Below are 12,939 nucleotides of genomic sequence, written 5' to 3' on the forward strand. Positions count from 1 at the left end.
CCGTACACTTAGACCCATAAAAAGCAAATCTACCAAATCCACCTTTTTGACTGTCGTCACTTCAAACTCTTTCTGCCCTGCACCAAATTTTTAAGCCCTTGCCACACAATCTAAAATCACAGTCTAAAAACCTGTAGGATACCTGCTGCAAAAAAAGGCGACACAAATAATAATTGTGCCCCAATGTCATGGCTCTAGTCTGCACTTATCATCCTCTAAGTACCCAATCCTTACAATGCCAATATCTAGGCTTGCATATTCTATGCTTTATCCTAAATAATGAGAATACTTATACAAATCTGCAAAAAAATGTCTCCTGTGGGTCATAAATGACCATTGCAGTGGAGTCTGGCAATGTTCCATATGATATCACTAATAAAGCCAATGCATGGGACATAGAATTAATAGGCCTATAAAAACATTTTGCTCTTCCTTCCCTGAGATGACGTAAAGAGTAATAAAGGGGCCATAACTCCCAGTTTTATAGGAAGCCAGGAATACTATACTGCATAGGCTGAGGCCTTGTTCCAATTAGCAGATATAGCACACAGACAGATATAGACATTCAGTTTTTCAATTATAGTTGGCAGATCCTGCTGCTTTTAACATGATCTGTTCATCAATCTTTGGCCGTCTCCAGACATTAAAAGGATCCAACAGGTTGCATTTTATCCCCAAGTCCCTATGTCTGCCAGCTGCTTATTCTCCCCCCTAGTGAAATAACATATGCGTTCACCCAAGCAGGACTTCCATATTAATAGAGGAGTCTGAGTGGATAGCAGCCATTAAAGGTCTGTGGTCTGCTTTATAGGCATGGCTGCAGCAAAAATTTCCAATAATTGCAAAAAAGGAAACTTACTCTCATCAGAGCCCCTGAATGCTACCCGAGGCTGCAAGCAGGAGTCAATCCGGCGAAAATGTCTGAAAAGAGGCTTGACTTGTTTAGAGCAAGGGGCGGCACTGCCATCTGTGAGCCTGAATGCAGAAAACAAGATATTGTTACATGAGAAAGGTCCTAATTTTACTAATAAAGAGCTGTATCACCTTCTGTTATCATAGGTACCAATGTGGTATATAACTCTACATTACTATGTGTGGTCTCAAACCATAGTGCTAATTTTGGATCGTGAAAGCTGAAGGCGTTGTTGAATTGTTTATGCCACTTTCATAAGACTGCTCCCTGTATGGGCTCCATACATTATTTACAATGCAAGTATCTAATGTCTAGGTCAAGACACAAGTAATCCAACAATCCCCATACCAAATCTAATGAGTGTATGTTATGTGATCTGTTCTTTTTTTGCCTATTACTATACGCTAGGCCAAGTTCACACCTACGTCTGCGCTTTCTGTTACACTCTCTGTTTAAGAAGAGCATAACGGAAACTAAAAACGGTTCCCATAGCCTTTAATGGACCTTCTGATTTCGTAAATTGTGCATCCATTATGAAAAGTATAAATAAAAATGGTGATGTCTGAAATATTGCACTATACTAGCTACATGGTAATATTTTTCTGTTCTGTATATTTTTTTTGTACATGTAAAAGCGATACTACTGCAATATTATTTCCACTATTGTTAACAGAATGTCAAACATCGGTGGTGCCGCTAACCTCGCCAATGTCCATAGGAAGTGACTGCTGGCGCCACAAAGATGTCTATGGAATGCACTTACGAAGGGAGTCATTTGGTCCTCTTTCGCTTAATCTACTAAAGGTATCTATTATTATTATCACTGTATTTGGCATTGCATCCATTTCTGTATCCATTGCTGGCCGTTGGCACATCCCCAATGTGGTGAGGCATATATACACCACACTCTGAACATGCCCAATAGAAAGCTATGAGACTATAAGACAGTTTGTGCGGCTAGCTCACACCTAACTTTCAGGATTTATTGGAGAGGGTCCTACCATAACACTTTTCTATATTGTCTACTATAGAATGCTATTACAGAACAAATTACTCCATTAGGCTCAATGTTCTGACGTAAAATTTCAGGCAATAGAAGTGTAAAGTCTGGGAATGGGTTCATGTATTTTCTATGAGAGACCAAAATCACTTATTATACAATAAAACAGGGATAAGAGTGATTTATTTTACCTGAGCTCCGCCGTCTCCACCAATCGATGCAGCCTGATGACATTTGCCTCGAGCTGAGGAATGTTTGGAGCATCCCGCATCACCAGGACATAGAAATCCTGCAGGGAATCAGAGAATTATTGAGGATGAAAACAGAAGAGATGTTTCTTAAAATATAAATTCTTCATTTCTTCTACAGCTAAAACTTCTCCTTGACCTAAAATCCTGTGGAAGCTCTTGACCTGCAGTCCCATGTGTATATATGTATGTATTTATCAGGTGCATTTGACCATAAGACCTCAATTACACAAATGATTGACCCTTTAACCTAGTTCTGTCAAACTGAAGTCATGTCAGTTGCACACACCCGGCTGCAACTCAGAGGAATCTAAAAACTAAACAGACCCTATTGTTCTGAACTGATGTGTATCCCCCTGGCTTTTAGTTCTAAATTGTGAAGACATGGGTTGTAAACTAGGTGAATTAGTTAAATGCTGCTATAAATTTCCATGTAGTAATCTTAGTCATGAGTTAGGCAAGGACAATGACTACTCTTAAGAAAAGTTAAAAATTGTTTTATAATATTTTTGATGAAATATTAATGGTATGTGTCCATAAACAGTGGATCCCTTAGTATCCATGAGGACTTTAAGGTATGTGCCAAGTGGGGGTCCAACTATTACACTTGTATGTATATTGTTAGGAGGAATGGTGTATATTTCCTTCTTTAAAAACCTGTAGCTACATAATATCTGCCACAGCACTAACGATCAAGCATTTATAACTATATGAAGGAACTATTCCAGTCCGGCACTGGTTGTAATTAAAACAATCCTTTTATTTTTTAAGGAGGACCTGTCACCCCAAAAAAAGCACTAGGAGCTGCTTACTAAAGTGAGCAGCTCCTAGCACTACCAAATTATTTACAGTGTTAACCTGCTAGCTTTATCAGAACCCTCTCATAAAGCTAGCAGACACTGCAGCGCCGTACCCGAGGAACGCCGGACCAAGCTTATAGCGGTCCGGCATAAACATGAGGGGGTGGTTCGAGGAGGTGGTGACTGCTGCTGGTGTGGTAGGAGCGGTCCAGGGAAGAAGCAGCACCTTGGTCCGCCCCCTCATGAATACGTCGGACCGCTGTGAGCTTGGTCTGGCGTTCCGAGGTTATGGTGCTGCAGTGTCTGCTAGCTTTATTGGAGGGTTCCGATAAAGCTAGCAGTTTAACACTGCTAAAAATGCGGTAGCGCTAGGAGCTGCTTACTTTTAGGGTCACAGATCCTCTCTAACTTTCATTGTCACATATTAAAAGCATAATCCCAATATCATGATTCCAGTAAGTGGGGTATAGTCCAGCCTACATGTTTCGAACACTCTAGGTGTTCTTAATAATGGCATGGAGTATAATTGTTTGCAAGGACTTAGCTCAAAGCTCCTCTATGGTGACGTAAAAGACATCACAGTGGAAATCATTGGGCTTATATCAAGACCTTTGTAATCACTTTAAAACCAACTTATTACAATATTGAAAAGAATTTCTACATCATGAGCCATGCTAACAAAGTATTATACCATGCCATGATTAAATTAATAATAATAATAATAATAATAATAATAATAAATACCTTTAGGAGATTAAGCAATTTACTAATATGCATGCGACAAAAATTGGGAGACAAATTGAGTGCGCAAGCAATTATAGTCTATGGAGTGGACTTACAAAGGGAGTCATGCAGTCCTCGCTCGCTTTATATACTAAAGGTATTCATTATTGTATTTGGCAAATCAAATGCATATAATACTTTGTTGGCATTACTCATGATGTAGAAATTGTTTTAAATATTGTAATAAGTTGGTTTTAATTACAAAGTTCTTGATATTAGCCAAATGATTTCTAGTCTGACATGTTTTACGCCGCAATAGAGAAGCTTTATCAAACAATTCTACTCCTTGCCATTATTAAGAAGCGTTAGAAACACGGGATTATCGGGATTATGCTTTTAATATGTGACTCTGGTTCAAGTCCCAGGGTCAACTCTGCAAGGAGTTTGTATGTTTTCTCTCCGTGTTTGGGTTTCATCTCGGTCCTCAGGCTTCCTCCCACACTCCAAAACATACTGGTAGGTTGATTAGATTGTGAGTCCCATTGGGGACAGGGACCGATATGGCAAGCTCTGCATAATCTGTGTACACTATATAAATAAAGGAATTATTATTATTATTATTATGGAAGTTTAAAAGAATAAAAGGATTGTTTGGATTACAACAGGTGCCGGAATGAATTGGTTATTCAATAGAGTCCAAGTCACGGTCTATGTGCATGGAGTTTTCCTTGGCTGAGCTTTTGCCATTTTTTTCATTAGTTTGCAATTTATAACTATCCACTACTAGTTCTCTAACCTTGATAAGTTGAAAAGTCTTCTCCTCTTCTTGTAGAGAGTCCTTGTATGTATCCAGCAGATGAAGAAGAGCGCAGAGCACAGCTTGCTTCTTTTGTATAGCATCACTTCCTTCCCATGTTGGAGAGCTATGTCGACTACAGCCGCAGAAAGTGTCCATATTAAGGAGAATAATGCCAAACTTAAGAGAAGTTTTCATGTTCAAACCCACAGAACTTGTGAAGAGGTATTGAATAAAATTCTAGCTTCAGTCATAGGTTCAAATCACTAAACATCCTAAAATGTTGCTCCAAGCAGAGTACTTGAATACGTTCAATGCAGGACATTTATCCAAGATGTCTGTTTAATGATGTACAAGCCATGAAATAATTCCAATTTCTAGCGAACTGTCAGTAATTGTAATTATTTCCTCCTTGACATCATCTCCATGCCCAATGGGCGCAGAGGGGGGGGGGGGGGTGGATGTTAGAGGAGTGGGCCAATACAAGGGATTCCTGGCCCACTCCTTCTTGCTATTATAGAGAAGAACTGAAGACAGAGGCCCACATTTATTAAAGCCCCAGCACCAGTTTTTTGTCTGACTTGGCACGTTCTTTTCGTGCAAACCTCTTGCACATGTCGCAGCTGCACTATACCCGGCACAAATCTAGTGCAGTTGGCACTGTTTTTGATAAATGTGTTTAGAAACACAATGAAAACACAGTGCCCCACATTTATTTAACCCTTTCACAACCCGTGACGTAATAGCACGTCACGGGTAGGCCGCAGATGCATGGAGAGGGCTCACGCACTATACCCCCAAAAAATTTTGTACAGGAGGTTTTAATTTTTTTAAATGTATGTAAACATTATAAAACCTATATAAATTTGGTATCCCCGTTATCGCACCGACCCAAAGAATAAAGTAGACATGTCATTTGGGGCGCACAGTGAAATCCGTAAGATCCAAGCCCACAAGCAAACGGTACAAATGCGTTTTTTTACCAATTTCACTGCATTTGGAATTTTTTTCCCGCTTCCCAGTAAACGGCATGGAATAATAAATACCATCACTATGAAGTGTAATTTGTTACGCAGAAAACAAGTTGTCGCACAGCTCTGTACATGGAAAAATATAAAAGTTATGGATTTTTGATCATGGGGAGTGAAAAATGAAAATGAAAAAACAAAAAAGGGCCAGGTCCTGAAAGGGTTAAAACAGTGCAAACTGCACTTTGTGCAGTTTTCCTGTGAAGTTTCAGGATTTGCCCAGATTCAGGATTTCTGGCACACATTCTTTTTTTGGTGCAGCTTTAACATGGAGTGTGCAACACAATTCTTCGGACACTGCATGATAAATGTAGTCTGGCTGTACACCCTTTTAGGTGCAAAAATTTGTGTCATGTTGTGTATACAAATGTGTTGTGGGCACTTTCTAAATACATATGCAAACAGTTTGCACTGAAAAGAATGTGCAAAGTCAGACAGAAAACTGGCGCATGGGCTTTAATAAACGTGGGCCAGTGGGTAGAAATTTCTAAATTTCACAGATGTGTTTAGAGCAAAACAACATATATTTTTCCTGTAATCAAAGCAAAACACATGTTGCTCATTCCCAACCGAAATTCAAACACAGCCTATAAAAGTGGCCCTGTAACAATTTTAAAACTTTTTTTTCAATAAGAAATTTTCTTGGAATTAGATTTTTAGTGTTTTTAAAGATGAGCGAGTCAGTTGGTTGCTTCAGATTCGGTATGAATCTGCAAATTTTTCAACAACAATTTTTTTTTGGGTCCACTGTTGATGAAATTTTGAAAATGGTGGCATGCTTCAGCCCAGAATATTGTGTTGTATACAGTAGTTGCAGAGGCAAAGTACATCCACATTTTTATGGCTGCACTATGCACACTCCGACACAATACTGAGCACAGAAAGGGGCGTTCTGGTGCATATTTGCACCGGCTGCCACATTTATGTCATCAAGTCCGCCAGCCCCACATTCATAAAGACCGAGATCTTCACGCAATTTGTCTCACTAATAGTAAATCTGGGCCATAGTCATCTAATGTACAGAGAAACTCTGGAAGGATATTACTGCTGCAACTGGACCAGGAGCTCTTCTGTCGGTATAAATAAGGTGTGAGTCAGTATAAAATCATCCAGTGCAAGTTCTGATGGAAGAGAAAAGAAGGAACATGTGACATTGTATTAATGTGCAATCCGTATGCAGGCTCACAAAACATATTTGGCAAAATCTTAATAATATACCACAATCTATCTGATCTTCTTTTGAAACACAAATATGTACTTGTATGTGTGCCCTGGCATGTTATAGTCTGTAAGATTCGGCACACCCAATGAGAAAATGCACAGAAATGTGCTACCTGATATGTCATTATAAATACTATAGCCATGCGCATGAAAAATCAGGATTATAGATTACTCATATTGTTGTATTACATAATAACCAGGTACAGCCTGTATATTATATAGAAACTCAGCAGCTTTTGATCCTGTCCTGGTAATAAACAGCCAGGAGATCCCTGTACATTATATAGTAACCCAGCACTGTGTGATCCTGTCCTGATAATATACAGTCAGGAGATCACTGTACATTATATAGTAACCCAGCGCTGTGTGATACTGCACTGATAATATACAGTCAGGAGATCCTTATACATTATATAGTAACCCAGCGCTGTGTGATCCTGTCCTGATAATATACAGTCAGGAGATCACTGTACATTATATAGTAACCCAGCGCTGTGTGATCCTGTCCTGATAATATACAGTCAGGAGATCACTGTGCATTATATAGTAACCCAGCGCTGTGTGATTCTGTCCTGATAATATACAGTCAGGAGATCACTGTACATTATATAGTAACCCAGCACTGTGTGATCCTGTCCTGATAATATACAGTCAGGAGATCACTGTACATTATATAGTAACCCAGCGCTGTGTGATCCTGTCCTGATAATATACAGTCAGGAGATCACTGTACATTATATAGTAACCCAGCGCTGTGTGATCCTGTCCTGATAATATACAGTCAGGAGATCACTGTACATTATATAGTAACCCAGCGCTGTGTGATCCTGTCCTAATAATATACAGTCAGGTGATCCCTGTACATTATATAGTAACCCAGCACTGTGTGATCCTGTCCTGATAATATACAGTCAGGAGATCCCTGTACATTATATAGTAACCCAGCACTGTGTGATCCTGTCCTGATAATATACAGTCAGGAGATCACTGTACATTATATAGTAACCCAGCACTGTGTGATCCTGTCCTGATAATATACAGTCAGGAGATCACTGTACATTATATAGTAACCCAGCACTGTGTGATCCTGTCCTGATAATATACAGTCAGGAGATCACTGTACATTATATAGTAACCCAGCACTGTGTGATCCTGTCCTGATAATATACAGTCAGGAGATCACTGTACATTATATAGTAACCCAGCGCTGTGTGATCCTGTCCTGATAATATACAGTCAGGAGATCCCTGTATATTATATAGTAACCCAGCACTGTGTGATCCTGTCCTGATAATATACAGTCAGGAGATCCCTGTACATTATATAGTAACCCAGCGCTGTGTGATCCTGTCCTGATAATATACAGTCAGGAGATCCCTGTACATTATATAGTAACCCAGCGCTGTGTGATCCTGTCCTGATAATATACAGTCAGGAGATCACTGTACATTATATAGTAACCCAGCGCTGTGTGATCCTGTCCTGATAATATACAGTCAGGAGATCACTGTACATTATATAGTAACCCAGCACTGTGTGATCCTGTCCTGATAATATACAGTCAGGAGATCACTGTACATTATATAGTAACCCAGCACTGTGTGATCCGGTCCTGATAATATACAGTCAGGAGATCATTGTACATTATATAGTAACCCAGCGCTGTGTGATCCTGTCCTGATAATATACAGTCAGGAGATCACTGTATATTATATAGTAAACCAGTGCTGTGTGATCCTGTCCTGATAATATACAGTCAGGAGATCCCTGTACATTATATAGTAACCCAGCACTGTGTGATCCTGTCCTGATAATATACAGTCAGGAGATCACTGTACATTATATGGTAACCCAGCGCTGTGTGATACTGCACTGATAATAAACAGTCAGGAGATCCCTGTACATTATATAGTAACCCAGCGCTGTGTGATGCTGTCCTGATAATATACAGTCAGGAGATCCCTGTACATTATATAGTAACCCAGCGCTGTGTGATCCTGTCCTGATAATATACAGTCAGGAGATCCCTGTACATTATATAGTAACTAGCACTGTGTGATCCTGTCCTGATAATATACAGTCAGGAGATCCCTGTACATTATATAGTAACCCAGCACTGTGTGATCCTGTCCTGATAATATACAGTCAGGAGACCACTGTATATTATATAGTAACCCAGTGCTGTGTGATCCTGTCCTGATAATATACAGTCAGGAGATCCCTGTACATTATATAGTAACCCAGCGCTGTGTGATCCTGTCCTGATAATATACAGTCAGGAGATCCCTGTACATTATATAGTAACCCAGCACTGTGTGATCCTGTCCTGATAATATACAGTCAGGAGATCCCTGTACATTATATAGTAACCCAGCACTGTGTGATCCTGTCCTGATAATATACAGTCAGGAGATCACTGTACATTATATAGTAACCCAGCGCTGTGTGATCCTGTCCTGATAATATACAGTCAGGAGATCCCTGTACATTATATAGTAACCCAGCACTATGTGATCCTGTCCTGATAATATACAGTCAGGAGATCACTGTACATTATATAGTAACCCAGCACTGTGTGATCCTGTCCTGATAATATACAGTCAGGAGATCACTGTACATTATATAGTAACCCAGTGCTGTGTGATCCTGTCCTGATAATATACAGTCAGGAGATCCCTGTACATTATATAGTAACCCAGCGCTGTGTGATCCTGTCCTGATAATATACAGTCAGGAGATCCCTGTACATTATACAGTAACCCAGCGCTGTGTGATCCTGTCCTGATAATATACAGAGAGGTTACCTAGAAATCCTAGTCTTCATCCCTAAGGAATCTTATTATCAGTGTAGAGAGCAATACAGCGACACCTGCACAATAAAAGCCACGGCAGAAATATAGATATATTGACTGGAAAAGGTTAAATCTCTCTTTCTCCCATGTGTTCCAGGGAGAGCAAACACAGTGACAGCCCTTACTGCCCACGCACATCTTTAGTAAGAGAGTAGGACAGGCCCTCAGTCCTCTGCCTCACATTCTGCGCCACTAAAGTCCTTATTAATAGCTGCACATTACAAGTGGCAACATGAAAATAGGGGTAAAGGATATAATTTATCCTGTGAAATAAACATCACTTCCATTCTAGAAAACAAACCAGTCTAAATATATTGGTTCTATAGCTTATTCTCGGGGGGAATTAATTGGGCATTGGGGGGAGGGTCACTCATTATGTAGCCCTGTATTCTGCACTATGTATTGATGTGCTGCCATTTCTCAATAATCACAGCTCGGATTTTATAGGAATAGCAAGTTTTGCTGATTGAAGCGATGGGGGTGGGAATGGAGGGGGGAGGGGATGTTCATGGGAACTTCAAGTCTTATTTCAACCTGCCGTGCAATCTGTTCTGAGAAATTCTGTATGTAGAGACGCTTGGTACAAATTATTCCATTTAGATGAACATTGATATTTTTTCAATCATCTTATAAGGACATAAGGTACAAGAACAGACATATTGCCAAAGCCCGAATAATTTCTTAGACACGGATTGTTTAATTTCTGCATTTACATTTTTGGCTTTTGTTTTCTTCCACAATTGTATCAATGATGAATGATTTTAAACATCTTGAAACCTTTTATGATCATGAATGTCGATCCGTCACCAATACTTACAAGTTGTGGGTGCATTACAACAGGATGGAAATATTGGGGCAATGCTAGGGATGCAGTAAAATCTAGGAGGGTTGCAATATATTACTTATTTATTATGTTCATTTTTATGATTTATTATTTTAAAATTTATTTTTCTACAGAGCAGTTTCCAACTGTACCTGGGGTCACTGTGTACTAGTTATATCAGCCCCAATGTAGCGTCTACTAGGACTATGATAGGTCTGATAAGACTTCCTGTACACCAGCAATAATACATTAAAAAGTATTGCATTTAGTGCAATAGCCTAATTAGCCTAAGGCTGGCGCACCAGACCGAGAGAAATGGATAGTGTGCTGACCAAATTTACAGACCGAGCCTAGTGCAACTATGATGCAAGGATGTGGTGAAGCAGGGACTCTTTGCATCAAATTTCATTATGATGCAAGGAATCCTGTCTCCAGCATTATGCTTAATTCATGAAGTCTGGTCAACCCACAGTTGATCTTTTACAGACCGAGCATGCAGCAGCCTCTCGATCCTGGCAGTCAGAAGATCATTCAGTGGAGCTGCTTACTTGCTTGATATTTATCATATTTTTCCATATTTTTACGTATTTTTCCATTGATGCTCAGGTCTCCTATGTACCCCTGCTGACTACTCAGGTCTCCTATGTTTCCCTGCTGAATGCTCAGGTTTCCTATGTATCCCTGCTGAATGCTCAGGTCTCTTATGTATCCCTGCTGAATGCTCAGGTCTCTTATGTATCCCTGCTGAATGCTCAGGTCTCTTATGTATCCCTGCTGAATGCTCAGGTCTCTTATGTATCCCTGCTGAATGCTCAGGTCTCTTATGTATCCCTGCTGAATGCTCTGGTCTCTTATGTATCCCTGCTGAATGCTCTGGTCTCTTATGTATCCCTGCTGAATGCTCTGGTCTCTTATGTATCCCTTCTGAATGCTCAGGTCTCTTATGTATCCCTTCTGGATGCTCTGGTCTCCTATGCTCAGGTCTAATGTCTACCTTGCTGAATGCTCAGGTATAATGTCTACCTTGCTGAATGCATAGATCTTCATTGCTGATGTTTATCTGTATTTCAAGTCATTCCAGTGCCCTGACCCCAGGGTTTGTATGCATAGTCTGTGAGCTCTGCTTGACTTAGAATTATCTTACCGGTATTTCATGCGTATATTTTTGTTCTGCTTCTATGTATGTTCTCCATAGTCTGCTCTAGATGAATGGCATTGGAGAGTGATCCTCTCATATCCCGGCAGCAGAACTCCTCATACAGTGATGTTGGCTGCATATGCCTTGTCTGTACACATCTTTACCTCATACTAATGTGTCCTTTGTGTTTTCACTAGACGTCCTCTCCTGAGCGGCTGTCACAAACTCCTATGAGAGGTGTAAAGAGGAGGAAAACTAGGCAGAGGTTATGTCCGAACCCATTGGCTATTGAGAATGAGTCTAATATCTATTCTCCTGTGTTACCCCAGGATACAGATCTCAGGCTGAAGCCTTCCTATCATGGATCATCTCCTTTTCTTCTAGATCTCCAGACATCATCCTCTATTGCAGATTCTAGCTTATAGGAATTAAATCTCATGACCCAGACCAGATATTCCTCCTGAGGAAGGAGAATGTAACCACCAGTGGAATCCACTAAATATACTGAAGGGAAGCGACAGGAAAAGGATGATTCTATTTTCCAGTCACTGATGATGACGTCTTCCCTACTCACCCAGTCCTGTCTATATATGTTCAGCATGGATGGACCACACCTAATAACGGTATTAGAGGTCCAATGACCAAGGGATGAAATCCTACAGTCTGTGCCACTACTGGCCATGTGACCTGTCACAATAGCTATCTGATGCTTCTATTACCAGGATTAAGGATTCCTCTGAAATCGTGGTTGCTTTGGCCGTGGCAAGAAGAGCCATATGGACAAAGCTCCATAAGGGTGCTCCAGCAAAAGGATTATTTGAATCTTCAAAGTTTTTTTGCCAGTCTAAAGTATTTATTGCAAAGTTAGGCAAGATCCAGGCTGCAGGCCCTGTCATTTTCAAGATATAAAGACTCAAAAATCCAGAAAGAATGGGAACATCACATCACATCAACTTAGTACACAAGGTCCGTTCAGACACAGGGAACAGCTTCCATGCGGAGGTAAAAAGCCACTTAACCACAAAACCACGGGAGTTAGTGCATTTGGTCTTGTGTAATATCAACAATAAAAAGACGGAGGTCATTCTCCTCAGATTGGCCAACGTCTTTATCAAGGATAAAAGATGTTTTCTATTCGAAGATCAATGGAATTCTCCCATAGATCCAAGTTAAGAACCAGCGCGTGGCCTTAAGGAAGGAAGAAATTTTCTTACCGAAATTTCCATTTCCTTTAGTCCGTGAGACAGCACAACTTTCCCGCCCTTAGATGATGAAACTTTATTGCTATATTCCATACAAGGGTTGTGTGTGTGCTCCGGCCTTATATATAGTGACAGTCAAGACACTAATTGTTTAATTGTCTACTACTGATTGTTAACCTGTTCTCTTCTGAGTTG

At 40.1% G+C, this 12,939-nt stretch overlaps 1 protein-coding gene across 1 annotated transcript in view; it reads right to left on the bottom strand.

Moving 5' to 3' along the window:
• RAPGEFL1 (Rap guanine nucleotide exchange factor like 1) overlaps positions 1-12,939 on the bottom strand; it is a 45,752-nt gene that overhangs the window by 21,157 nt on the left and 11,656 nt on the right. The window contains exons 2-5 of the mRNA XM_072111445.1: positions 6,551-6,629; positions 4,481-4,631; positions 2,105-2,202; positions 860-975 (exon numbers count right to left, since the gene is read on the bottom strand). Of these exons, the coding sequence (XP_071967546.1) occupies positions 860-975; positions 2,105-2,202; positions 4,481-4,631; positions 6,551-6,629 (444 nt within the window). The remainder of the gene's footprint in view (positions 1-859; positions 976-2,104; positions 2,203-4,480; positions 4,632-6,550; positions 6,630-12,939) is intronic.

The sequence above is a fragment of the Engystomops pustulosus genome, chromosome 6 (assembly GCF_040894005.1).
Source record: "Engystomops pustulosus chromosome 6, aEngPut4.maternal, whole genome shotgun sequence".
NCBI classification, from domain to species: domain Eukaryota; kingdom Metazoa; phylum Chordata; class Amphibia; order Anura; family Leptodactylidae; genus Engystomops; species Engystomops pustulosus.